Source organism: Urocampus carinirostris, chromosome 13 (assembly GCF_059441175.1).
Source record: "Urocampus carinirostris isolate Australia breed hairy pipefish chromosome 13, RoL_Ucar_1.0, whole genome shotgun sequence".
In the NCBI taxonomy this organism is placed as follows: domain Eukaryota; kingdom Metazoa; phylum Chordata; class Actinopteri; order Syngnathiformes; family Syngnathidae; genus Urocampus; species Urocampus carinirostris.
This window is the reverse complement of record NC_142361.1, coordinates 15,773,842-15,801,486: the sequence shown is the minus strand read 5'-3', so window position 1 is coordinate 15,801,486 and position 27,645 is coordinate 15,773,842. Positions and strand designations below refer to the sequence as shown.

The window sequence follows — 27,645 nt, the reverse complement described above, 5'->3', positions numbered from 1 at the left end:
TTAGCATCGACAAAGGTTTTTAGGGTCTGTGTTTGTTTGCCGTACCTAGACACAGCACGTTTTAATGTCTGCGCCTTGAATTCATGTTCATGTTTCGTCTCGTAATGACGTTTAACACTTGATGTGCGAGGTACAACGCTCTCGGGGCTTAATGCACAAAACAGCACGGTCATTTTTTGCACAAAGCCCCAGTCATCTGTCCATGCCGGCTGGAAAGAATGAGATGTTTTTGCTCGAGGAGCCGTCATGATTCGTTCATTAATCGCTCGCGTTTGTTTTGTTGGCTGGTTTAAAACACTGATCTCTCCTCTGCGAGGCGCCACCCAAACACGCACTGACACACGGAGGGGCGCTAACGTAAATGGTAAATGGTCTGCATTTATATAGCGCTTTTCAAGTAAAGCCTCTGAATAACACGGTGCGCAACTAAAAATGTCTAAATTTTCAGGTAAATGCTTATAATCTGTGCTATTTGCATGATGCAAGACATTGCCAATGTATTGCCACTGTATTTGCACTGGATTGGAATAAGATACTTGCCCCAGGTCAATTGCGCCCGCCAAGGGGGGCCTGCACCACTATTTGAGAACTACAGTACTGCTTAGAATCCAGTTGAGGATTGTGAGAATAACTAACTCGGGCAGCACATATAGATACCAAGTTCCACATGCAGAGATCTTTGTCGCCCTCGTGTGGATAGGTCTGTTTTGGCAACCACGGTCACCAAACTGCCTTCTGCGACTAATCTTCAGCATCAAGCAGGCAAGCTGTGTCATGTATTGGAAGAAGAGTGGCCCCCATTCCCACTCCCACTCCCACTTGGGGTGGAGCCTCATATTTTTGGCCCACTTTCCTTTTTGTGCAAGTGCCACAAAGTTCACCCTGTGTGTGAAGTTTATGGCTGTCAGTCGGGAGTAAGACCTGCGGCCGACCGGTTCAAGACGGAGGAAGAAAGGAAGGGAAGAGAAGAGAAAAGGAAAAAAAATGATGCTGAGCGTATTAAAGTTTACGTGCGCGGTGGTGACCAGGGCGCTCTTTCTCTTCGTGTCTTTGGCGGGCGTGTGGCGGGTGACTTGGGTGAAGGGGGACAACATCTTCTGGCTGCTTACATCGCTTTTTCTGCCGCTGCTTCTGGAGATGATTGTCACGCTCAAGAGGAGGAAAGGACAAGATTACAAATGGTAAAAGAAGCGCAAACTCTTTGGCTATATGCCGTGCATGCACCTCACGACCATTGCTATTGTTTTGTGTGGACAATGAGGACAGGGTGGTCCCCTCCTAAAGTCAGCTCGAAATAGACGTCCTGGAATTTGGAAAATATACGAAGAGGTATTCATTGTGGTGCATAATTGAATAGAATAACGATGTGGAGAAACAGGACACGATCACGGATGTGGATCTCTAAGTTGTGCATTTTATTTCCTTTCTTCTCTACTGGAGCGTTTCTTTAACAGTCAATTTTGCAAAACAGTATCGATATTTTCTTTCTGGAATAAACATGTTCCCCTACGGCTGGAATGTCAAACTCATTTAGATCCGGGACCTCATAATAGAGAAAAAACTTCTGGTAAATTAATGGCATTAAAAGTGTGACTTAGGTGGAGGGATGGGGTTCTTTTCTGAGGCTCACAAATAAATTATGACTCGGGGATGTAAGCTTTGATTATAAAACAATTATCGAGGCCTTTTTAAACTTCTACAAAGACACCCAGGTACTACTTTTAAAAATACATTTTTTGTATTGCCTGAAAGGTTGGGTGCATCTTTTGAGGTGTCCTTAAAAAGTTGAAAATTAAATATTTTTTGTTAAGTATGTGGTAACATTGCCAAACTGAGTTCAAAGAGCCTTAATATTTTATTTTCCACCACGCCTACGTGCTTTTATTTTACTTTATCTTTGGTGTCCAGTATTTGCAACACATTAGGAAACAGGAAAAGGGGAGGGTGGGGGTTAGTTGGAGAGTGATTTCATGCTCGTCCTTGAGGTTTTCTGTTAGCGTAGCCTGAAAATGGTCAAAGTAAAGAAAGGACGGTTTAAATACCCCCAAAACGCCAACCCAAACCCCTAAAAAGATTAAGAAAAGAGTTTGACAGCCCTTTGAGACTTAGAGTTAGGGTTTATTATACAAAAAGAAGACTAGACTAGACTTTAAGCCAGGAGATGGTGGCAGAGAGTAACAAAGTTTCAAATTGCAGCCAATTGTGGCCAACCACTCGGTGAAAGAAGTGAACCCTTTTTTATATTTCTTGACTTGTGCAATCTTGAGATTTTGCAATCACCACTTTTCAGAGACACTCCATATCCTTTTTGTCTTTTGTCTTCAAAACACTCAAAGATATCCTCCTCCCTTTCTAGGTACTGTCCTAAACATTTCCTGTATTTCTCCAGGCATGGTGTATTACAAAAATAATGTTACAAATAAAAAGACCAAAATATAGCACACCTTTAACCTTAATTGCTCACAGTTGCCCCATTGTTTTTTTGTGCCTGTATAAGCCATGCCCTCTCTCCCATGCGGTGCCAACTATTTACTATGACATACAACGAAATACACACAAATATACTGACCCCCTGATTTCAGTATTTAATTCTTTAGTTGTAAATATGGCTTAGAGGCGAGTATATATAGGGTAGTGATAATATTTCTAGGGAGATTATGCTTAAGATGGTGCCACCGTCACTGTATTCAGTTGTACCTTCTAGGTTGAATATAAACGTGCCCTCCATAGCGTTGAGATTGTGGGTCGTGTATTACATCATGATTGAGGGAAAATTAGTTGTCAATTAGATGACGACATTGTTCAAAGTCTACTTTTAGCTCGGGCAGAGTCACGCACCATTTTCTAATAGCAGTTGCGCTACAAAATTGTATTAATAACATGTGAGAGTTGTCAGAACCTGAACAGACGGTGGACCCAGACACGTAACGTTTTCACACAAGCTTTATTTTACGGAAATGGGGCAGTCATGCGCGGGAACACCAATGCCAGCGATTCGGCAATCGCTGGGCACAAGAAATGAGACAGAGAAGTCAGCTGCGAGAAAACGGGAAGCCAGGAGCAGATGAGATCGAAACCGGACAGGACAGACGGGATTGATACCAGATACAGGATACACGAGTAGATACCGAACAGGACAGGATCAATACTTGATCCTGGATACTGAAGCAAGATACCGGACAGGACGGGACAGACGGGATCTATACCGGATACTGGAGCAAGATACCGGACAGGACAAGACCGATACCAGATACTGGAACCTTGATACAACAGCAAGATACCGGACAGGACGGGACCGATACCGAATACTGGTTACACGAGCAAGATACCGGACAGGAGGAGACAGACAGGCTCAATACCGGATACACGAGCATGATACAGGACGGGACAGACGGGATCGATACAGGATACTGGATACACGAGCAGATACCGGACAGGACGGGACAGACAGGATGGATACCTGATACTGGATACACGAGCAATATACCGGACAGGACGGGATCAATACCGGATACTGGATAATGGAGCAAGATACCGGACAGGACGGGACAGATGGGATCGATACCGGATACTGGATACACAAGCAGGATACTGGACAGAGTCAAAATACAAGTCTTGCAAGTGCAGAGGTTCGTTGACGGACTGACAAAAAATGATTGGGAGTAAAGAGTTTGACTAGGAGGGGAGACAATCAGGCAACGAGCAGCAGCTGGTTCCAAACGAGCGGGCCCAGGTGAGGGCAATGGGCAATCGTGACAGAGAGTACATTAAAGAGAAAAGTATTTGTGTTCCAGGATCGCATTAATTGCAATATTGATAGTTATAAAGAAGCACGTTGTAGGTTACTGATGTGAAAAATAAAAACACTTCCAATCCTTTACAAGGGCCAGAGTTGATTCAAGAAGAAGATTTGTGCCTTGTATTTGCCTGTTTTGTTATTGGTGCATTTATTAAATTAGAAACATGTTAACAGTAGACAATTTTGCTGCCTTAGGGTGAGGACTAAATATCGAACTGCGTAATGGACTATTTTTCCCCTTGAATTTGATATAGAAGGCAATGCACGAAAATAAGGGCGTGAACACATGCAGCCCTTCAGGCTTATTAATCCGGCCCACCAAAGGAACATCAGGATAATGGCAATACATAAAATGATAAATCATTTTTTGTTTTGGTGCCTCTCTTGTCCCCAGTGTCCCTTTGTTTTACCATGTTTTGGCCAGGTATCGGATTAGAGACTCGGCATATCCCCTAAAAATCTAAGCAATCATTTTTTTCCTCATCTGCTAAATGTTTTAATCCAATGGGCGACGACTCAAAACACTTACCCTGCACTAGGTGGATCTAGAGCCGGGGTTGCCAACCTTTTTGAACCTGAGAGCTACTTTTTAGCAACTTATATTATTGCTATGTTGTTACAACAGTATTGTTATACTATTACCAGGTTGTAATTATTAAAAGTAGGGCTTAGTTAAGCACAATCAACCACTAAATCATTTGGTTTGTCCTACCTAAACAATTGCTTTTGGGAGTAATGTCTTGTTCCATGTTGCAATGTGATGTCTGTATGTCGTCTTCCCAAATACAAACAACCTAGAAATGTATGAATAAATCATCAGCACTTACCGGGAAGCTTAACAAGCACACATATCAATGACGCTCTACAAAACAACTTTGAAAATTGTTTAACACGAGCTAATGGCGGGCGGATGTTTTCTTGTATGTATTCATACCATGCTTTGCTCTTTTGTAGGTTTTCCCCTCCGATCTTTCTCTTTCTTATCAGTATTATTCCCTCCATTTGGATCCTGGAGTTGCATTACCAGCAGGACAAAGCCAGCGACCCTCAGGTAAAAGCCTCACCTGTATGGAGAACCAATCCTGGAATATGTGGAAATCAATGATTAGATACATGTATAGATAAATAAATACTTTCAAATCTCATCTCATCTCATCTCATCAGCTGCACCGCTTATCCTCAGTAGGGTCGCGGGGATGCTGGAGCCCATCCCAGCAATCATCGGGCAATGGGCAGGGGACACCCTGGACTGGTTGCCAGCCAATCGCAGGGCACACGGGGACAGACAACTCACTCGCTCAGTCACACCTAGGGACAATTTGGACCGGCCAATTCACCTGAAAAGCATGTTTTTGGAATGTGGGAGGAAACCGGAGTGCCCGGAGGAAACCCACGCAAGCACGGGGAGAACATACAAACTCCGCACAGTAAGGCCGGGAGCTGGATTTGAACCCACTCAGGAGGTTCCCACGACCTCAGAACTGTGCCGCAACGCGCTAACCACTGCGCCGCCGTGCTGCACCCTTCCCTCGCTCTACTTCTCTCCCACGTCCTCGTGCAGATTTACTGTCCCCTCTGTGACCAATTACCAGGGCGCAGTGTGTCGCAAAGACGGGGAGGAAGCACTGAGAAGCTGGGCCTGGCTACAGTGCGACTGCTCATTATAGGGGGCTGGGACAAGTCAGTGCGATGCTCGCAACACAAATTAACACTAGCATCTGATGTGCCACGTGCCTTGATACACAGCTAATCAGCGTACGCACTTGGAGTGGTTGCCCACTACTTGTCGGACTTGCAGAAGGTCACAAACAGACAAATCTACAGGTATATCGTATAAATAAATGAACATATAAATGAAACATGTAAATCCTACATTTCTGACATTAATGCAATTTATTCATATAGTCATGCATTTTGTCATTTATTTTGTCAGAACCACAACAGGAGGAGGACCCAGATGTGTAACGTTTACTCACAAGTTTATTGAGATAGAAAAGGAAAAACAAACGCCAGCAATCCGGTACTTGCTGGACGAGGGAAGCGTGATCAGAATGCGGAAGTGGATCTCCCGGAGCGGGATATTGTAGCGTGTCAAGCGGGAAAAACATGTCGATAGCCGGAGCGGGGGATCAGAGCGTGGACGGTGGTCAAAAATGGGTCGTTAGCCGGGACGAAAGATGAGAACGTGGTCGGTGGTCAAAAACGGGTCATAGTGGGAGATCAGAGCGTGGTCAAAAGGACAAAACGGGTCGATAGCCTGAGATCAGGAACAGACGAGTGGTATACGGATGAAAAACGGGACTGATGGGAGCCGGAGTCAAAATGCTTGCCTTGCGTATGCAGAGGTTTGTTGACGGACAGACAGGGAGAGACTGGCGCACTGGGTATAAATAGGAGGGGAATCAATCAGGCAATAAGCAACAGCTGGCGCCAAACGAGCTGGCACAGGTAAGGGCAATGAGTAATAATGAAATATCTATTCCATTATTTATTTTGTCATGTATAATTTCTTACCAAAAAAAATGTTTTTGTTTGCAGGGCGGGTCACACTGGTTGAGCTTTTCACCTATTGGTTGATCAACGATTGAGCTAATTTACAGCAATGACTTTTACCCAATAGGTGAGAAGCTCAGGTAACTTGGCCGCTTCCTCATTTGAATAACGACAAAATACATAACAAAAAATAATACAGAAATAAATGAAAGTAAATGTAAATGGTCTGCTTTTCAAGTCAATGAAGACCTACCAAAGCGCTTTAAAATGTGCTTCACACTTTTCCCTATTTACACACTAACCGATAGCAGCGTCAGCCATGCAAGTCAACGACAAAATAAACGACAAAATGCATGAATATATAAATGACTGAATTGCATATATGTCATATATTTAAGTATTATGCAATGTGTTTGTGTGTTCATTTATTTACATCTGGTATACCTTTTTAGGTATATATGTATTCATACACTTATTTCTACATATGGCTGCATCGGTCCTCCATGTACCTGACCTTATTAGCATCCAACATGATGAGCATGTTTCGTTTAAGTCCTCACCTGGTGTTATTGAAACTGCAAAAAGGAGAAAATACACCAAAGTGTCTTGAAATATGTGTGATATACCTAGCTCACTATACATTAGAACACGTGCTTTAATAAGGTATTAATAGCAATTTTTTGCAGTGCAAGAAGCTGGACTCTTGGGAGAACGTGAAGCAAGTGATCACCCTGAACGAGACCACACGGGAAAACCACACGTACCAGAACTACCTTGAGGTAGAGCTGACTTCACGTTTGTGTAATATTATTAGGCTGTGTAGAGCATGTTCAAGTTTATTTTCAGATTTGGGGGGGAGATGACTCAGCAATGTCAGGAATCGGAGCAGTGATGGTAGCCCTAAAATAAGACAAATATCTAGAAATAGAAACCAAAAAACTCTCATGTTATTGCCATCAACCTGTATAGTCATCTCCCACAAACAAACAAGGAAGTCTTTAAGCTGCTAATGTGATTTAAGCTAGGTGTTAACTCGGCCGGTGGATTTAGCTGAGGCTTTATTTTACATTATAGCTGTAACTAACATTTTTAATTCAAATAAAATAAAATATGTAAAGGGTGTGTATTATTTGACCACTATATGCCATTGCATTGTGTAATGCAACCGAAAACAAGTGCTAAACGGCACAAAGAAGAAGAAAACAACAAAGACTCAAAGTGACTAAAACACACAATTTGTCTTTTTTTTAAGAATTAGGAATGGTGAATTTCATCTTTTTAGGATTATTTTAGATTCACTTTTTTTTATGTAGAATATTTTTCCTCACACATCTAGATTTGTGTACTTTTTGTGCAATGGTTGGTTGGATCCCTTAACCAATAGGGACGTAGGAGCACCATTTCCTGTGGTGTGTCTTGGGCAAGTACAGCCTGGTGGCGCCCATACCTCTCCAGGCCAAAATGTTTCCACCCAGTCTCGAACCAGGGACCTTTCACGTGTAAGGTGAACGTTCTGACCAATGCACTACGGAGACATTTCAATATACATTTACATACAGCATGTACTAGATGAAAGTACTTTTTATCACGACCAGCACAAAGGTTAGACCCAATCGCGAAACATTTACTCACAAGTTTATTGAGGTCGAGGGGAAAGGCAGCGCCCGCGATTCGGTGCTCGCTGGACGCAGGAAGCAAGCCGCGCACAGAATCAGAACGAGTTCCGAACGCAGAAGTGAATCTTCCAGAGCGGGAGATCGTAGTGTCGAGGATGGGAAAAAAACAGATCGCTTGCTGGGACAGGAGAGCAAAGCGTGGTCGGGATCAAAAACGGGTCATAAGGAGCAGCAAGATTGTGGACAATTGTGTCAGCTCCCTCTAGGTGAGAATCATAATACACAAAATAAATACAAATTTCTCGACTTACGAGTATTTTAAAATAAAATTCACGTTTATAGGAATTATTATTTTTGATATTTTTAATCAAGAAGGTTTTTTTTTACCAGTAGGAAGTGATACACACAGTATATTTAGGGCCACTTTGGCAGAGAGATACAAATTTAAATGCAAATCCATCCATTATTACCCCAAATGTTGTGTCTAATCACTTGAGCAGAAGCATTATCAGCTGTATTTCCCTTTACCCTAGTCACTCTTACTGTTTTTTGACGGAATCCCGAGGTGTTTCCCACTAGACGGAAAACAAATCTCTCCTGTGCATCCTGGGGCATCCCAGGGGCCTTTTGGTTGTGTGAGCAATAATAAAAAAACAATACTGTAACTGGTTTTACAAACAACGCATGAGTTTGATTATAAGCCCTTTCACACTGAACTTAAGCTTTAGTATGATGATGTATTTACTTTAACACGATGGCAATTCCTTTTCTTATTGGTGGAGGTGATTCTCACCAGGAAGTATGAGGCTCTGTTGACGAAAACAACAACTCTCCCAAGTAAACGTTGTACTTGGTTGTCCCGTTAGTTGTCATTTTCCAGTGATGGGAGGGGGTTCTGATTCGAGCGCAAGAATGAGCTGGAATCCTTACGGATGGGTGATTTAGGTAAAACACCACGTTGACTGTCATCATTGGTCAATTGCCCTGACCTACGCTCACTCTTTCAGCCCCAGCTGCCCCTCGTTCCCTAATTAGTCCTCCTCCTATTTAAGCACATCATTCTCGTTCACTCCTTGTCAGTCCATCAGCAAACCCCCGCACATGCAAGGCAAGCATTTTTGACTCTGGCTCCCATCTGGTCCTGGCCTGATACTGTATCCTGCTCGATTCAATCCCCTGTTTCATGTATCGATCCCCTGTCCCTGGCTTCCTGATCGTCTACGGTTACATGACTTGTTCCGTTCTCCAACCACGCTGCGTCTTCCGTCCCGGCTACCCGACTTGCTTCCGATCCCAACCACGCTTCGTTCGCGAGGGCTTCCCCGTTCCTCCTGCCCAGCGAGCACCAGATCGCGTTCTTATTCCTCTTGCCCTGACTTCCCCGAACCCTCAATAACGCATTGTGTGAAACTTTACGCATTTGGGTCCACTGCTTGTACCGGTCATGACCGTTGACAGTGTTCTTAGTGAGGAGATGGCTTTTTAAAAGGTACCAAAAGATCCCAAAAATTGAATCAGCTTATCGTGTCTCCTGTTAAACAAACCAAAGAAAACAGCACCACACAATGTGATTCAAAAAATGCTTTTCCTAGATCTTTGTCGTGTCAGTGAAAATGCAATTGCATTTCACCTGGTTTAACACCTCAACTTTTGTAATCTACATGCCACCCAACAGCTAAACGCTGATGCAACATGTTTGCTTTGAACTTTTGGCTTCCCTAGTGACCTAAACCTGCTGACCTCAGAACTTTTTTTGGTTTATATTACACCTGCTTTTCTGGGTCTGTGATCAGGACTCAAGGGATTCAGTAATTTATACCAGTAACCCACTTTTGTGATCCATTCTGACTGCGACCCAGCATACTGTTTCTTGTAATTGAGTAATACAGTATGTCCAGATTTTTTGGGTCATTACCTGAGCTACAGCGTGCTTAATGAGCTACAGCATCTTTTAATCGATTTTGGGCTCCAAATCTTTATTCATTTATTCATTTGTTTAAAAAAATGACATCTGACTTTGCGCTTGTCAAAATGCAACAGTTTGCCAGAAATAGTTGTTGCTGATTTCCTCAGAAACCAAACAATATAACCGTAGATTGTGGTTCTATGTTTGTCAATGTTTATTACAAAAAAAAAATAACAGCGCATTTATTTAGATAATTGGTTAATCTACATAATGTTTATTTATTGTTTTATGCATTCGAGTATTTATTTAACTGTAAATCAACAAATATGTTTTAAAAAATCCATATTGATTTATTCGATCCAAAATATTACATTAAGAAAAAAATTGTTGGCAGATTTCTTTATCTCGGGCTATCTAACCAAATTTTGAGTCTTTTGCATTGTCTTAAACAAACACCTTAGGTTTTTTTTTGTTACGTTACTTTTTATAAAACATACTTTTTTTGGAGTGTGATTGTGAAACTTTTTTAATCCAAATCGAGCAGTTTGGGGTTTTTGTTTTTGATTGTTGTTTCTTATCGTATGAAAACACAGTACAACTTTTGGGGTAACGTGTGAATAATAACCCAACTCGTGGACTAGTTCACTCTGCACCTAAATTATATTTGACCAAAGTTGTAAGGTAAGATTTGAATTCCACAAATATATTTATTTTTAGAGGAGAACAATTACGATGATAATCATTAATTTGCATCATAAAACACATTTTCAGGAACAACTATCATTCTTAGTATATGATCCGGTGTGCTTGAAAATTGTCAACTGATCACAAATGGCCCTGGGCTATCACTGGTGTTAATATGGACCAATTGTATGTGTATATTGTCCCTTTGTGGATACTGTAGACCTGTGTATGTGCAGTTCAATGCTACCGCTTGGGTGTTTTGTAGCATTTCTGTTGCCCACACGTGACTCAATACCAGTTTTGCTGAAACTTTTGCCTCATCCTTTCAATATCAGATCAAATCAAAATTATTTGTGAAGCACGTTTCAGGCAAAAAAAATGCCACTCAAAGTGCTGTATACATAGCATACAACAAGACAGTAAAATCCCCACTAATATAAAAATCCCCCCTCCCCCTGAAAACCCAAAACAACTCATACACATGCACACACAATGATTAAAATACAATCAAATCAATCAAAATAAGTAGTGATAGAGATAAAATATGATATGATTATGGCAAGGCACAGACTAGCCATGTGAGGAAAGGGACCTGAGGGAGGCTTATCCACACTGATTGGGATGGCAGCCAATGGCCTCTGGATTTCAGCCATTAAACCACACCCTAGCAGTGTGGTACCCAAAGTTGAGAAAACATTGAAATATAAAAATGGAAATAAAAAAATAATAATACCTGCAGAACAAAATGTAAAAGTATGAAATAAAAGTAAAGTATTATACAGTAAAAGATTGGAAGTAAAACATATACAAAATAAAAATTACCAATTAAAAGTCATATTAAAAAGTGGGTCTTGATCCTGCTCTTGAAAATAGGTCGTCAGGCAGCCTTGTTTCATAAATGGGGACCAAAGTGGCTGAATGCTGCTTCACTGTAGGTTTTGGTCCTCACCCTGGGAAGAAACCATGAGGGCTGATATAATAAAAACAAATCGGACAGATAGGAATGCCCAAGACCATTAAGACATTAAAAAACTGAATTGTACAGGGAGCCAATTCAGTGATTTTAAAACTGGTGTAATGTGATCCTCTGAACAAACAAACAAGTGGTTTATACCGTCACATAAGGGTTTGATCATCAGATAATGTCCTATGATAGAACGATACGTGTATATTCTTAAAAGACTTGAAAAAGCAAGTTTCAACAAGGCCATTTGCACATAAAACCAACCACCTCGTTGAACCAATGAGAACGTGGACCAAACCACTCTTGCTTTTAGAGCCAAGTCTTTCCCGACTTTGCTGCTGCCCACCTCCAACCTGGTGTCAGCTAGTCTATAACACGCTGACACATCGTCAAGCCAGAGCTGAGAGAAAAAGAATCCCTAAATCTTTTGCTAATTACACCAACACTGACTTGACATGAGATCTAGGTGCATTCATGTTTCAGGATCTCAAACGATTCGGGTTCGCAGTGTGCGGAGAATAAACACGCTAGGAACATTGCACAAAGATGCTAGTGTTGACGTAACGCATACAGCCCCAGACGTCTCAAAGTCGCAGGCAGGACTGAGCGACCGTTGGAAGGGCCGAGACAAAGAGCCTTCTCAGGAGGACTGGCCGGAATCTGACGGGAGTGTTGGGAAAATATGAATGGCAAAATTAAGACATGAGAGGACAGAAACACAGCAATATTTTCAAGCCGAATAAATTGTCAGAACAAAACAAAATATTTGAACTGTATATGAAGACAGCTATATTGTCAAAAGCAATTGGAGGTAAGATGGGACCTAAAAGAATCCAGCCGACTCAGGCACGCGAGAAGTAGAGAACGACACAGCCTGAGCCCAACTCATTACCCTAGTTCGCAATAGCGAGTCCTAATCAAACCCGATATTTGTGAGTTAAAAGTTCAATAAATCTGTATACACATTTACATCTTTTATATTTCTGTGTCTGCAAAGGTTACATTAACCGACAATTTCTTTAAGAGTGGAGGGGGAAAATGTGAAGGCCTTTTGGCGGGTTGAAAATTGCGCTTAAAACCAGAGCAGCTGTACGTCTTTAAGAATCTAGATCGGCACTTGAAGAGAGAGAGAGAGGCAGAGAGGCAAATAAGAACAATGCCGACTGATAATATACAGAAACAGGAAATAGTTTCTAGTTTCTACATTCCAAAAGTACAGTACGTGCTGTGATGAGGCGACTTCTGTTTTTTGGCAGACCATGGTTCCTCGTGGCCTACTGGCTATTCACGGCCTCGAAACGTCTTAGCGTACTGTGATGTTAGCATAAAACGATATTGACATTTTTTTTAACATACATATATTTAAAGTAAAATCAGAGAGATGGAAGTAGGGCCTGACTCGAACGTAATAATTGACATTTTAGGCCAGACACGGGCTGAAATTCGGGTCGGGCTCGGACGCTGACTGGGGCTTAAGATCTTACCTCTGAAACAATTTACATGAAAATCTGTAAAAAGAATGGAATTGTCCTATGAGTGACCCTGGGGAATGCCACAAGGAAAACAATCCGTCCAATTACACATATTATGTTGTTTTATTACTAACTATAAGAAAACATGCCAGTAATACAACCCAGGTACATTTTACAAGTATACATTTGAGCGATCGTGTTGTATCTCATGAGTCATGGATACACCTCTTAAAGCTTTTTATCCCAGAGAAATAACACATGCACGGCCCTTTTTTTCTTAGGGTGGGGGTAGGCTTCAATAACATCCAGCACAGTCTTACAACTATGAGTTAGCTGCATGCTACAACAGCTGAAGCCAAGTGTAAACACATCCAGATGTGCATTCACCCCAAAAAACAATCTTTTTTCTTTCTCTTTTATCAATTCTGGCTTTACCAGAACATCAACCAAACGTTGTGCTCCAACGAGTGGATCCTGGCTCTTCATCAGATCTTGCTCATCCTCCTCATCGTGGGAAAGTGGCTCTTGCCTCTCGGGGGCGGCTTGACCAGGGACGAACTCTCTCAACTCCTTCTGATCTTCGTTGGCACAGCGGCTGACATCCTTGAATTCACCAGCGAGACTCTGTCTGATGTCAAGTGGGTGGCTCTTATCATGTTTGCTCAGCAGGCTCACATTCAACTCTGATGTTTTGTCCTTTATCAATGCAAGTACAATAGTAAAAAAAAACAACGACTACTTTCTAGTTACTGGAAAAAAAACAACAACTGTATTGTGTATTATCTTTTACAGAGAGAACAGCCCTGAATTGGTCTATATCATCTTAGCCGTATGGACGTGGAGCATGTTGCAATTCCCTTTTCATTTAGCTGGTGAGTAAATAAAAAACACAGGGAGTAGTATTTAGAGCAGGGGTCTCCAACCTTTTTCAAACCGGCAGCTACTTTTCGTTACTAATTAGCGCAAAGGGCACCAAGTTTGATATGAATTTCTAAGATGGCAACTTAGCTAGAAGGCTTGCTAGATAGCTAATAAGGTAGCTTGATACTTAGCTGGAAAGGGATTTCGCGAAATATCTAAAATAGCTGGATAGAAACAAAGCTGAAATGTATTTATTTGAATATAGAAAATCGCAATTTATCATGGTATTATCATGTTGTTACTATGTTATTATCTGGTCAATTATTATTATTTTTATTATTACAAAATGGGGTAGGCTCAGTCTATTAAGTACAGTATGTAGATAGATAGATAGATAGATAGATAGATAGATAGATAGATAGATAGATAGATAGATAGATAGATAGATAGATAGATAGATAGATAGATAGATAGATAGATAGATAGATAGATAGATAGATACTTTATTCATCCCCGTAGGGAAATTCACACTTCCAGCAGTCTACCCCGTTGTTTATTAACAGATGAACATGATGCCCTAGGGGTGCTTGTAGCAAAGTGGATGACGTCACGCCAGTCCAAAAATTCGACATCCCTGCGGCAGATGGAAAACTTTTCTTTGTGAAAATCCAGGGATACACCACCTCGTGTTAGCAAGTCCGCCTCTTCTCCGATTCCCCCCGGCTTTCGCGTCTCTGTTTAGCGGCGTTGAAGCCGGATTGCTCCGGGTAGCTCAATGCCCAACCTAGTTCAAAGAGTCATTATTAAAAAAAATGCCACTACGCTCATTTCCTTTTCCACCACCATGCTTATTTGCTATATCTTACTTTAGCAGTTCAGAGCTCGCAACACTTCAGGAAGCAGGATGGACTCAGTCAATCAATAAAAGAATCATTTTAATAGAAAATCACAATGACACAGCTCTTGTGAACTATATTCAGAACAGTTCTGCGGGCACCTCAACTGTCTTTAGGGGGCACTCGGGTGCCCGCGAGCACCATGTTGGAGACTCCTGATTTAGAGAATGCTTGTGTCAGAAAAAGTCACCCACTAAAATAAACAAGTGATCAAAATAATAAGCCAAAATACATGAACTGTCTTGTAAAAATGAAGTTTTAAAAACAAATACTCATAGGTCGAGATATTTGCATTTATTTTCTATAACATGAGGCCTGTCTAGAAGGATCTGACATGATTGTCTGCCATCTTGCTGCTAAGGGTACCCCAAAAAACCTTGCTACAGAAAAGTGAGAGGGCAAATGGTACAGGTTTGGTCACATTGAGTCTCCTTAGTTTGTATTCTTCATTGTGCTTTTCAGCACTCATTTTCGGTTGCACTACACAATACAGTGACATCTAGTGGTCAAAGAATATACGCTTTTTAGGGCACAAGAACAATGAATCTAATGATATATATACGTAGACCATTGTTTCTCAATTGTTATTCATGACAGTAAAATGTTTTCTAAGCCAAGTGTCCTAAGTGCTTAAAGATGCTGTCTGGAATTCTGAAACGTTTACTCACTGACGGCATCTTCTGGCTCAAGTCATCATTGCAGTCTCTTTCAAGCTATTGATGTGGCGCGTGCAAGTACTTGTATTTCTTAGACGGGCTCGAATAAACATTTTTTTTTTTTTTTTTTTTTGTGATTTCCCGTGGGCGCTTGGACTGTATTTGAAACTGTCCTTTTCTCACGTTGACTACTTTTATGCTACACTAACAGAAAACCGCGAAGATGAGCATTAAATGACTTTCAAGCCCTCTTTCCTGTTTCCTAACGTGTTGCGAGTCGTGAACAGCTCTGATAAAAGTAAGACAAAAGCAAATAGGCGCGGTGTTTTTTCATTTATAAAGGCTCTTTGTACTCAGTTGGGCATTGTTAACACATAATTAATAGAAAAGATATTCGACTTACAACTTTTTAAGGACACCTCAAATGACGCACCCCACCTTTATCTACTGAATTTTGATATTGGACACACTAAGGAAATCTTATCTGACTGGCAGACGTATGTGCTCATTTTTTTTCTATTAAAGTAAAAAAAAAGGTTTTCCTCCATATAAGTCGAAGTCTTCCTTTTAAAAATATTTTTGTCTCTATTTACAGCGCATATGGAAAGTATTCACAGCGCTTCACTTTTTCCACATTTTGTTATGTTACAGCCTCATTCAAAATTGTATTAATTCAATCTCTTATCTCAACATTCTACACAAAATACTCCATTATGACAATGTGAAAAAGTTTTTTTTTTTTTTAACTTTTTTTGAATTTATTAAAAATAGAAAACTAAGAAATCACATTTACATAAGTATTCACAGCCTTTGCCATGAAGCTCAAAATTGAGCTAAGGTGCATCTTTTTTCCACTGATCATCCTTGAGATCTTTCTACAGCTTAATTGGAGTCCACCTGCAGTAAATTCAGTTGATTGGACATGATTTGGAAAGGCACACACCTGTCTATATAAGGTCCCACAGTTGAGTGTGCATGTCAGAGGACAAACACCAAGCATGAAGTCAAAAGAACTGTCTGTAGACCTGCGAGACAGGATTGTCTTGAGGCACAAATCTGGGGAAGGATACAGAAAAATTTCTGCTGCTTTGAAGGTCCCAATGAGCACAGTGGCCTCCATTATTCGTAAATGGAAGACATTCGGAACCACCAGGACTCTTCCTAGAGCTGGCCGGCCGTCTTAACTGAGCGATCGGGGAAGAAGGGCCTTTGTCAGGGAGGTGACCAAGAACCCGATGGTCAACTCTGTTAGAGCTCCAGCGTTCCTCTGTGGAGAGAGGAGAGCCTTCCAGACGGACAACCATCTCTGCAGCAATCCACCAATCAGGCCTGTATGGAAGAGTGGCCAGACGAAAGCCACTCCTTAGTAAAAGGAACATGGAAGTCCGTCTGGAATTTGCCAAAAAGCACCTGAATGACTCTCAGACCATGAGAAACAAAATTATCTGGTCTGATGAGACAAAGATTGAACTCTTTGGTGTGAATGCAAGGTGCCATGTTTGGTGGAAACCAGGCACAGCTCTTCACCAGGCCAATTCCATCCCTACAGTGAAGCATGGTGGTGGCAGCATCATGCTGTGGGGATGTTTTTCAGCAGCAGGAACTGGCAGACTAGTCAGGATAGAAGGAAAAACGAATGCAGCAATATATAGAGATATCCTGGATGAAAACCTGCTCCAGAGCGCTCTTGACCTCAGGCTGGGGCGAAGGTTCATTTTTCAGTAGGACAACGACCCAAAGCACACAGCCAAGATCTCAAAACATTGGCTTCAGAACCACTCCGTGAATGTCCTGGAGTGGCCCAGCCAGAGTCCAGACTTGAATCCGATCGAACATCTCTGGAGAGATCTGAAAATGGCTGTGCACAAACGTCTCCCATCCAACCTGATTGAGCTTGAGACTTATTGCAAAGAAGAATGGGCAAAACTGCCTAAAAATAGGTGTGCTAAACTTGTGGGATCATATTCAAAAAGACTTGAGGCTGTATTTGCTGCCAAAGGTGGATCAACAAAGTATTAAGCAAAGGCTGTGAATACTTATGTAAATGTGATTTCTTAGTTTTCTATTTTTAATAAGTTCAAAAAAAGTAAAAAAAAAAAAAACGTTTTCACATATTCATAATGGAGTATTTTGTGTAGAATTTTTAAACAAGAGATTAAATTAGTACAATTTGGAATGAGGCTGTAACATAACAAAATGTGGAACAAGTGAATCGCTGTGAATACTTTCCGGATACACTGTAACTAGAAAAATAATCTGGTGAAATTATCAGTTAATTCTATCAATATTTAAGGAATTTATTTTTGCAAAATGTCTGCCAATATGACAAGCAATTTTTTGCAGTGAAGGTGAAAGTGTAGATAATGCTGCGAATTTGCAGCACTGCTACTTTTTAAGCCATGTTTCAAAATCTCAAGCACCCTTGAATCAACGTTAAGCACCAACAGTGTTACTCGTATTGGGGTAGATAACCACAAATTAGGGCTGATTTCATTGTCAGTCGTCATTTTCAGCCAAGTAGCTGATCTTCATAAAGCAGTTCGGGTTCTCATTGGCGGAGAACTGAACCAGAGCTAGGACATGATGTCACAAATATGGCATCCATATGTCGGCGTATGCGGCAAGTTTGCAAAGAGACCCTTGTTTATTGGCACGTTGCCGTTAATCGGGAGTCGAATGTTTGCACCAGGAAACTGAAGTCACCGCCCTTAATGTTGACGACATAAAGGCTACTTTCTCTTTGGGACGGGGAAAAGTTGAGAACCTCAGTCTAGGTTTATAATACTTACCACATTTTTTTAAAAATGTGGACGATAGATTTTTAGTTTTCGCCTAGTTCGGGGGTCATCAACCTGCGGCTTCTTAAAGCACAAAAAAAACATTCTTGACATTTTCCAGTGCTTTAAAATATCTCTCTCTATCTATCTATCTATCTATCTATCTATCTATCTATCTATCTATCTATCTATCTATCTATCTATCTATCTATCTATCTATCTATCTATCTATCAAAACTACTTAATAAATCTGTGTGTTTGTGTGCGTGGGTGTGTATGTGCGTGTATAGTTGTTTTTGACTTGTAGGCACCAAAACTGATTTTCATTTAAAATTAACACAGTGGTACTCGGAAAAGTCTTTAGCTAGGTTTCTTGTCAAGGCATCCCTAATAAACACAAACAAAATCGATAAACATCTGCTTGCATGTGGTCTCTAACGCCCTCTGGCGGCCAAATTGGATACTGCAGCCCCTAACAACTGACCACTCCAAGCGAGTGGATCCAATCTTCTATCGACAACAACATCTTGGTTTGCCAACCGCTAACCTAGTTGTTCCAGTGACTTAGCTAGGACCTCTAAGGCTGTGTTCTTCAACCAGTGTGCCCAGGCAGACATTGTCCAATGGCTTAATTTTATCTTTACAAAAAAGCATGCATCATTCATTATACCTGCGTTTTTCCAGTGATCAGCCGAGTAACTGTGACATTCATCCATATCAGTTGGTTGAAGCAGATTACTATTTTTTTCTTTTTATGTACTAATTATCTGATCATGAGGTCATACGAGAGGGTATATGTAATGACTTATGTAAAGCTAATTAAGATTACACTGCAGAAAAATGATAAAATAAATAAACGTAAACTTAAAATAAGTCTTATTTTATTAAAAGATACATTTAACAAAAATAAAAAAAGCTAGACATCGTAAAAACATTTTGTTCCACTGGCAGATAATGTTTGCTCATTTGAATTATTCAAGAAAAACAAAAGGAAATACCTGTATAATATGGTAAAACATGAAAAAAAAGGTTAATGGGGCAGTGTGTATTATGTGACCACTGAATGTCGCTGTATTGTGTAGTGCAACCAAAAATGGGTACTACAAAGTACAGTGAAAAATAAAGACTATGAAGACTCAAAGTGACCAAATCACACCAATTTTCTTCTATTTTTTTTTTCCTGTGGCTATCCTTTAGTTTAGGTAAAGCTCATGTTATGAAGAATAAATGTGAATTCCTTAAACTTTAAATAACGCACGTTTATATATTATATGTATCTTTTATTTTATTTTATTTTTTATATATTTTTGCCTATTATTTCAATTGATGACATTATTTTTATCAATGATTTTTTTTACCACTAGGAGGCACTAATTATACACATTGTTCATTTAAAAATATCATAAAATCCTAAATTAAAGCAAAATTATTGATCAAGGTGATTAACCTATATTACCTCCTGAGCCACAGTGATCTTTATATTGTCATATTAGAGAACGTGATGATTAAAGGTTTCAAACCTAATGGTGCCGGAATGAATTTGTAAACATTTTCAATGTACGGTGTGCCTCGAGATTTTTTAATGAAAAAAAGTGTGATTAGTAAAACTGCTCTGAGTAAGAGTTTTGGGAGCAAAAGATGTGTAGATTTAACACTGAAAGCATCTACACACTCTAAAGTTAAAAATCCAAATCATCAAGAAGAGGGGATGAAATAATTTCACAATGAAATACTGTATCGACAATTCATGTTGATTTACTCTTCATAATGAAGTACTAGCGTAACAAGAGAACCAGGGCTTTAGGGCATAGCTTGAACATATACTTTACATATTAGATATATTAGCTCCTACGTTCTTCTCAAACATAACAAACCCTATCAGATAGATTCAGAAGTCTGATTGATTCTATCTAAGATAACATATAAAGAAAACAAAAGAAACTGATAATAAATATCCTTGCAACAATCAAAGTCAAGAAGATATTTTTAATGATGCACAAGTGAGCTTTGATCCAGGCAGTTTACTATCAGGATGCTTTTAGAGCACTTGTAAAAACTCAATCCTGTTTAACTGTGTTTTTTGTGAAGTTTATCTTACATTGTATTTGTCAGTGTGTGGCCATGTTTGGTGTGTTTGTGCATCTTATAAACATAACATGATTTTAACATGCAACATGTTCATAAACATGCGTTGGCGCTCTACCCCTGATTGCCTAAACTACGGTTTTGTTTTGTTTTTTTAGTTTACTCAAAAGTTTGACATGCCATAATATGTAAATTGGTGAATTTGCTGTACAGTTTTGGCAGTCAAGAATAATCAACCCAAACGAAGAAATGTGTACTCTGCATGTCTTTCTTTTCAGTAATCTGGGGATTTGCAAACAAATGTAGAATTTCCAATGCAATAATTTAATGGTATGTGGTGTACAAGCTTGGCGCAGTCATGAGGGGTTGAAGTGCCGAGCACGACCATTGGTCACAGACAGTGTTGGGTGTGTTACCAAAAAAAACAAAGGAATTACTTAAAGTTAGTAGTTACTACATTTCAAAAGTCATTCAGTTACATCCTCAGATCACTGACACCCAAAAAGAGCATGTTAGTCTTAAAGTAACTATCTAGTTACAAATATATATACTCGTTTTGAAGCCGACCCTTCGAACTGCTATAAAATGGGCATATGAAAACAAAAAAGAAAACACATACACCAATCCGTGGAAGTGATGAACCTGTCGTGCTTCTTGGCTTGTGCAGTCTTGAGAGCTTGCAAACAAATTCTTAGCCGAGACACTCAATATCCATTTTGTTTTTGGGCTTCATACCGCTCTTTGATAACCTTTTCCATTCCTAGATACTGTCCAACACAATTTCTTATTTTTCTCCAGGCATGGTGTATTGCAAAAATATTTTTTACAAATAAAAATACCAAAATTCTGCACACTTTTACTGTAATTTATGTATGCACATTCGCTCCATTGATTTAGTTCTTCCCGTATAAGCAACAACCCCTCCCCACGCACTGCCTACCTACTGGTGACACACAACCAAATACGGGCATATAAACTGACCCCCTCATTTTAGAATTTTATTTTACAGTTTGAAATACGGCTTGGATGCAAGCACATACGGTAGGGAGAATAATTCAACGAGATAGATAGATAGATAGATAGATAGATAGATAGATAGATAGATAGATAGATAGATAGATAGATAGATAGATAGATAGATAGATAGATAGATAGATAGATAGATAGATAGATAGACGGACGGACGGACGGACGGACGGACGGACGGACGGACGGACGGACGGACGGACGGACGGACAGATAGATAGATAGATAGATAGATAGATAGATAGATAGATAGATAGATAGATAGATAGATAGATAGATAGATAGATAGATAGATAGATAGATAGATAGATAGATAGATAGATAGATAGATAGATAGATGGACTCGTACTCTGCGCTTGTGACGGCGGCACCGTAACTATATTCAGTTGTCTTAACCAATGATGGCAAATCTCTGGTCATATGTTGCATCGTGAGCAAAAGACGAACATTTGGCAATCCAAGGATGTGATAGTTCATCATCTGCTTTTAATAAGTAGCAGAGGAACGAGTCACAGTTCTTGTTACCGAGAAAAGTCATTGTGTTCTAGAACGTGTTCCTTTTCAATGCGTTACTCCTAACACTTGTCACGGAACAATTAACGGTACGCACATTGCATGGCACAAAAGCAGTCAATTAGAAGTTGAAGAAATCATTCACAACACTCTTCCTGCTTGTTTTGGACAGTGGTGAACTCCAAGTCGGACTCGGTGGAGGACCAGGAAAAGCGGGATGTTTCCCTCCTGACCAAACACAGCACGGACATTTGGAGCATTGTGGAAGCTTTGTTTATCCAGGACGGCCCCTTCCTGATGGTGCGGCTCACTGTCATGACCTACTTCGACGTCTTCCACCAGATGCTGGTGTTTTTCGCCATCAAGAACTTCCTGGTGGTTATTTTAAATGTCTACAGGCTGGCCGTCATCTGCCAGGACTTCAAACCTTCTCGCAGCGGCAGTGGGCTGGGCAGCGCCATTCCGTGATTGGGTGCATTTGAATACATGGGACAAAGGAAATTATGAGTGATTCTCAAAAGTATTGTTTGGAGGATAAACAGTTGTTTTCTTGTGTCCCGCAAAGTAAATTTATTGGGTAAAGAAATCTTTTCAAACAAATATTTCAGATATGATGCCACATTCTTTGTCCCTGTTGAGCTTTTTGTTGCTAAACTCACAGAACAATTCATCAATTCTGAGGTTTGTACAAAAGTAACCTGAGTGGTTTTTAATATCAAGTTATCAGCAGACAAGCAGGAAAAGGGGAAGCAAGACAGGAAAAAATGGCAGCCTGGAAGTTTCTGGATCCTTTTGAAAACGAGTCAGCATAAAATATAAAGCTAATGAAAATAGCAGACATGGGACCAAGTCACACATGTGCAAGTCTCAAGTAAGTCTCAAGTCTTCACCTTCAAGTCCCAAGTAAGTCCCAAGTATTTTTTTCTTGGGCAAGTCAAGTCACAAGTCAAGTCCCGAGTCTTAGATTGCCAAGTCCAAGTCAAGTCACAAGTCATAAAAACAGCGACTCGAGTCGACTCGAGTCCAAGTCACTAAGTCTCAAGTCCCCATGTCTGGAAAATAGTCATCAGGATAAGACTTTGCATCCCAAGTCTTGCTTTTAGAGCAGTGTTCTCTAATGTGGTACCTGCCAAGGACAGCTGAGGTGACCACAGACATGTTCTGAAAATCTCAGCAGTGCTGGTTCATTGTGAGTTTCTAGTAAAACGTTGTTTTAGTGGTTGACTGAGTCTATTTAAGCCTATTTCCTATAATTAACCTGGTAAACATAGTAATGGGGTAAGTTTTATTTTAAAAATGCATATCTAACTGGGTGCAATTTGGGCTAATTAGTAACACAAAGTAGCTTTAGGCCTGAAAAAGTTTGGAGAACCCTGTTCAAAAGCATATTCAGAAGTATTATATGCAGGGGAGTGCTGACATTGCTTGGAGGGAACAATCAAACCTAGTCTAAAGTTGAAACACTATGCAATTTTTACAGTACAGTATTTGATTGAATTCTGAGTCAGACTGTTTGTCCGTGAATTTTTTTTTGGGTTGCTTTTTTACAGTAACAATTTTCAACCATCAAGTTTATAATTAAACCTGCAAAAAAGACAAGAAGGTGTATAAAATTTACACTGTAAACTGCATTTCAGGATAGAAAAAGGAGAGCATCACAATGTATTCATTCCATTCAATTAATCTTCTTGTTTAAAAATATTGTGTTATTTGTTTTTGGTGTTTTTGTGTTTTCGTTTTTCAAAATTGAATATGTACCATTGATTCATGTATTATTTTTGTTTTTATAAACTTATGACATCTGTTTGTAACACACCGTGTTGCGTGCTGTCATTTGTGTGCATTGTTTGTTTTAATTTATAGGTTCCTTAATACCAATGACTTGTAGAATTTATTTGTGTTCCTTATAGACAAAATATGACATCCCCGCTCTTGGTAATGACGGAAGGATGTCGGCCCGCAGTGGACATTAAGGGAATAACACGTTACAGTCCCTACTGATGAGATTAGTCTTTACCCGGATAAAATTCGACATAATGTATAGGGTTTTTTGGGCTATCCAAAAATAGATGTATTCATGGCTCAACATTTTTGAGGCAAAAAACATTTTAATTAATCTAAAAATGTTGTCTGGTACCAGGGGCGAATAATACATTTACCAGAATGCACCACGACTGCTGCATTACCATGACGAAGGCAAACCCCGCCCCTTTACCAAGAACCATCTATTGGTTAACCCTCATTCGTTTGAATGGGACTTGCTGGTCATTTTAAGACACACAAAATGGATCTAAAGAGTTCTGTACACATTCTTGAATTTAATATTGCCTTTAACAATTTTAACGAGGCTATGTGATGCAAAGTGAAAAGGATAACGAGTATTTCTGTTCAGCACAGGTGAGATTTTTTTTTCTGAAAAAGCATTGTGCAACATGACATCACCACCTATATTTCAAGACAAATTTCTGCTTTACCAGGATAAACAAGTCAAAAAAAGAAGAGAAAAAGAAATAGGAAGAAGCATATACTTATTTAATCCTACCCCCAGTTTTCCTTAACGATTGTGTTTTACAGCTCTTTTATATTCTCATGTAAAAAAACACACCTCATGAATATACAGATTTGCATCAGTTCTGTGGATGCAGTCACTTCATCATTTCCATCACTATCCCTATTCCCACCATCATCATTATTGTCATTGCTGCTTCCGTACATTTTCAGCATCATATAATAAAAGTATCTATTATATTAACAATAATTCTCATGGGTGCTCATCGTGAAAACTGATTGTTTTGTGCTGTGTGTTGTCCATCATGCTGCTCTAGGGGATCTGCCCCCATTCAGCATAACCACCCATTGCTAATTGTCCTGTTCTGTGCATTAAAAAGACAAGGCATGGGAGCTTGAGCCAGATTACTCTAGCATCAAGCTCCCGCTTGTCTGCCCTAACTATGAGATGTGCAGAGCATGTCTGTTTTGTGTTCTAATTATGATGTATCTATATCATTGTATCCCCAGATATTTAGAGTTTGTTTGTTTTTTCCCCATTATCACCATACATATTGAAAATACCATCATCATCTACATAACGAAAATACAAATGAAATATTAAGTGGCGAGCACGTTACTTTAAAAGAAAGGAATTGGTTATATTTCCTTCTTCCAAAAAGTAACTGAGTTAGTAACTAATTTGCTCTTTAGTAAAAGTCACCAGTGAGAGTAACTATTTCTGTTACTTTAAAAATAAATATCTGTATGTCAAAGCATGGGCTTAACCAGCCATTTGTCTTAAGCACCCCTAAATTTAACCAAAGCACCCCCCAAAATTATAGCATTTTAAAAACTATTTTCCTCAATAAATGACAGGATAGGCTAAAATAGGCAGAATCTAAAATGTAGTGACTCCTTGTGGTACAAAAAATACTTTCATTCAGTACGACAATAGTGCTTGTGTGAGAGAGAGGGCAGACATGTGGGAACATGTTCTTAGTTATGATATACACTCTGTATGCATTAAAGAAGGTAAATTAAACAAGTACAACACATTACTGCATCAATGAGACTGCAGCTTATTTCTATGACCTTTTGCAAACAATTTGATTTTTCGATATTGATCAAAATGACATGGGAAGCCCTGTCAATGCAAAACTTTTATAAGAACAAATGCAACTTGTCGTTCACAGGATTAGCTTGAACGGGCGTCTGAAATCGGGGAGTCATGAGCATCTTTCCCAAGCTTTTGGTGCACAATAATAATCACTGGTGGAGAGTCACATAACCACGTCATTCCAAACAGTGGTGCATTCATAAGTGAAACCTTTTTGCAAAAAACTTGTTGAAACAGTTGAGTGACTACATTTCTCTTGTTATGGTACTTTCTGCATTTTTTTTTTGGTTTTGCTTCAAAAATATTGGAGGGTCTCCTTTATCACATCGTACCATACAACTGCCACGTGTTATTTATCATAAATATCTCTCATCTCATTAGCTGCACCGCTTATCCTCAGTAGGGTCGCGGGGTCATAAATATATAACTTTTTTTAATATATATTTTTTTAATCCTTTTTGCACATTTTTACCTTTTTAATTTGTCAATTGCACTAAAAAAGAGAAACCCTCTAATTCTGCTGCTCTTGTATGATGACAATAAAGGCCATTCATTGATTAATTCATCTATGCAGGGGTGTCAAACTCGTTTAAGTTCGGGGACCACGTGGTAGGAAGGGGCTCTCTGGGGGCCAGACTGGTAGATAGGAGACAAAGAGAGAGAGAGGGGAGAACAACACAGACGAAACAGAGAAAAAGAGAGACACAGAGAAAGGAAGTGGGAAGAAAAGGAGTAAACAGTGAAAGAGAAAAAACGGGAAAGAAAGAGGAAGAAAAATAAATCAGAGATATTGAAAAAAGAGAAGAAAATTTAGAAAAACAGACAGATAAATAGAAAAAGAGAGCAAACAAAAGAGATAGAGTGGGGAAGAGAAAAAAGAATGAGAGAAGAGGAGAAAAATAGGCAAATAGAGAAATAAAGATAGAGAAAAATAGAGAAAGTGAATGGAAAAAGAGACAGAAAGAGGCAAACAAACCTAAGCCTACAACAAGTGGAAAAACAAGATATTTAATAGCCATATTTAAACTGAAATAAATCACGAGGTAAGTTTTTGTGCTTTCAACCAAAATGTTAGTTTGCTTATAGATTTGCCAATGTTGTAAACTTGGTGTTTTAATTTGGAGACCACTGAAAACCAAATTGTTCAATATGATACCAAATCGTTTTAAAAGTCTGTATCAGAGTAAGGTATGAGTAGCCAAAACACTATTTCCTGGAGTAGCAGCTACTGTTTGGTCACTGGACTCTCCGTAGTTAGTTCTTCTTCCTTCTGCTTTGTAGGACTCGTGTCCGGTCACACTTTACGATAAGGTGACACCTAGTGGTCAAATATTACATAATGTACCTTAAAATATGATGAAAATGCCAGATAAACCACTTTAAAAAGTAAAACAAAACAAGAAGGCGTTGCAGCTGGGTGTGAGGCGAGCAGCACCACCAGGCAGAGGTCCAAGGTCAATTCCAGCTACCACAGCCTCTCCGTGCGGATTTTGCACGTTCTCTCCGTGTTCGCATGTGTTTCTCCCCACGTTCTAAAAACATGTATGTCAGGTTGATTGGCTGGTCCAAATTCTCCCTCTGTGTGACTGTCAACCAGTTTAAGGTGTCTTCTGCCCACTGGGCTGAGATAGCTGTGATGGGTTTCAGCACCCCCGCGACACTGGTGAGAAAATAGATGGATGAATACAAAACAAAAATGTGGACAATTAAGCGTCGCAAATGGTACGGTCTATTTGATTCCTAGCTCCAAGTGTCACTTGCAGCATAGCAGCGGAGTCTGTGGAGGCTCCAGTGTGTTACAGTGAGTGTGTTGTACAGTGGTTATGTTGAACAACTATTTTAACACCCAATATCATGACTTTGTTATCAGCAAAAGATATAAGTACTTTATTGTAGCTGCATTTAATCGAATGTTTCAACAATCAGCCTAGCTAGCTTAGGTCTGTCTGAGTGTGTGTGTGTGTGTGTGAGTATTGGTACTCTATTCGAAATAAATGAGTAAAAACTGGGCATGGCGTGGTAATAGAGTTTCTGAACCGCTACGTGTAATGTGAGGTACACAAACGGGAAGTGACACTCCTGTACACGGCGGATGCGTCTTTAGCGCGCAGCCCCACGGTGCAGAGGTTCAGGGTTCAAGTTCAGCTACCATAGCCTACCTGTGTGGAGTTTGCATGTTCTCCCCGTGCCTGCGTGGGTCTCCTCCGGGCACACAGGTTTCCTTCCACATTCCAAAAACATGCATGTCAGGTCCAAATTGTCCCAAGATGTGAATGAGTTTTCTGTCTCT

General features: G+C 39.9%; 1 protein-coding gene across 1 annotated transcript; it reads left to right on the top strand.

Moving 5' to 3' along the window:
* Positions 1 to 881: 881 nt before the first annotated feature.
* On the top strand, positions 882 to 23,499 carry LOC148353855 (transmembrane protein 26-like). The gene is made up of 6 exons (XM_088351349.1): positions 882 to 1,181; positions 4,754 to 4,850; positions 6,979 to 7,071; positions 13,373 to 13,572; positions 13,727 to 13,806; positions 21,921 to 23,499. Exons 1-6 carry the CDS (start codon positions 985 to 987, stop codon positions 22,214 to 22,216), a joined length of 963 nt encoding a protein of 320 aa, XP_088207475.1. The 5' UTR covers positions 882 to 984; the 3' UTR covers positions 22,217 to 23,499.
* The last annotated feature ends 4,146 nt before the right edge of the window (positions 23,500 to 27,645 follow it).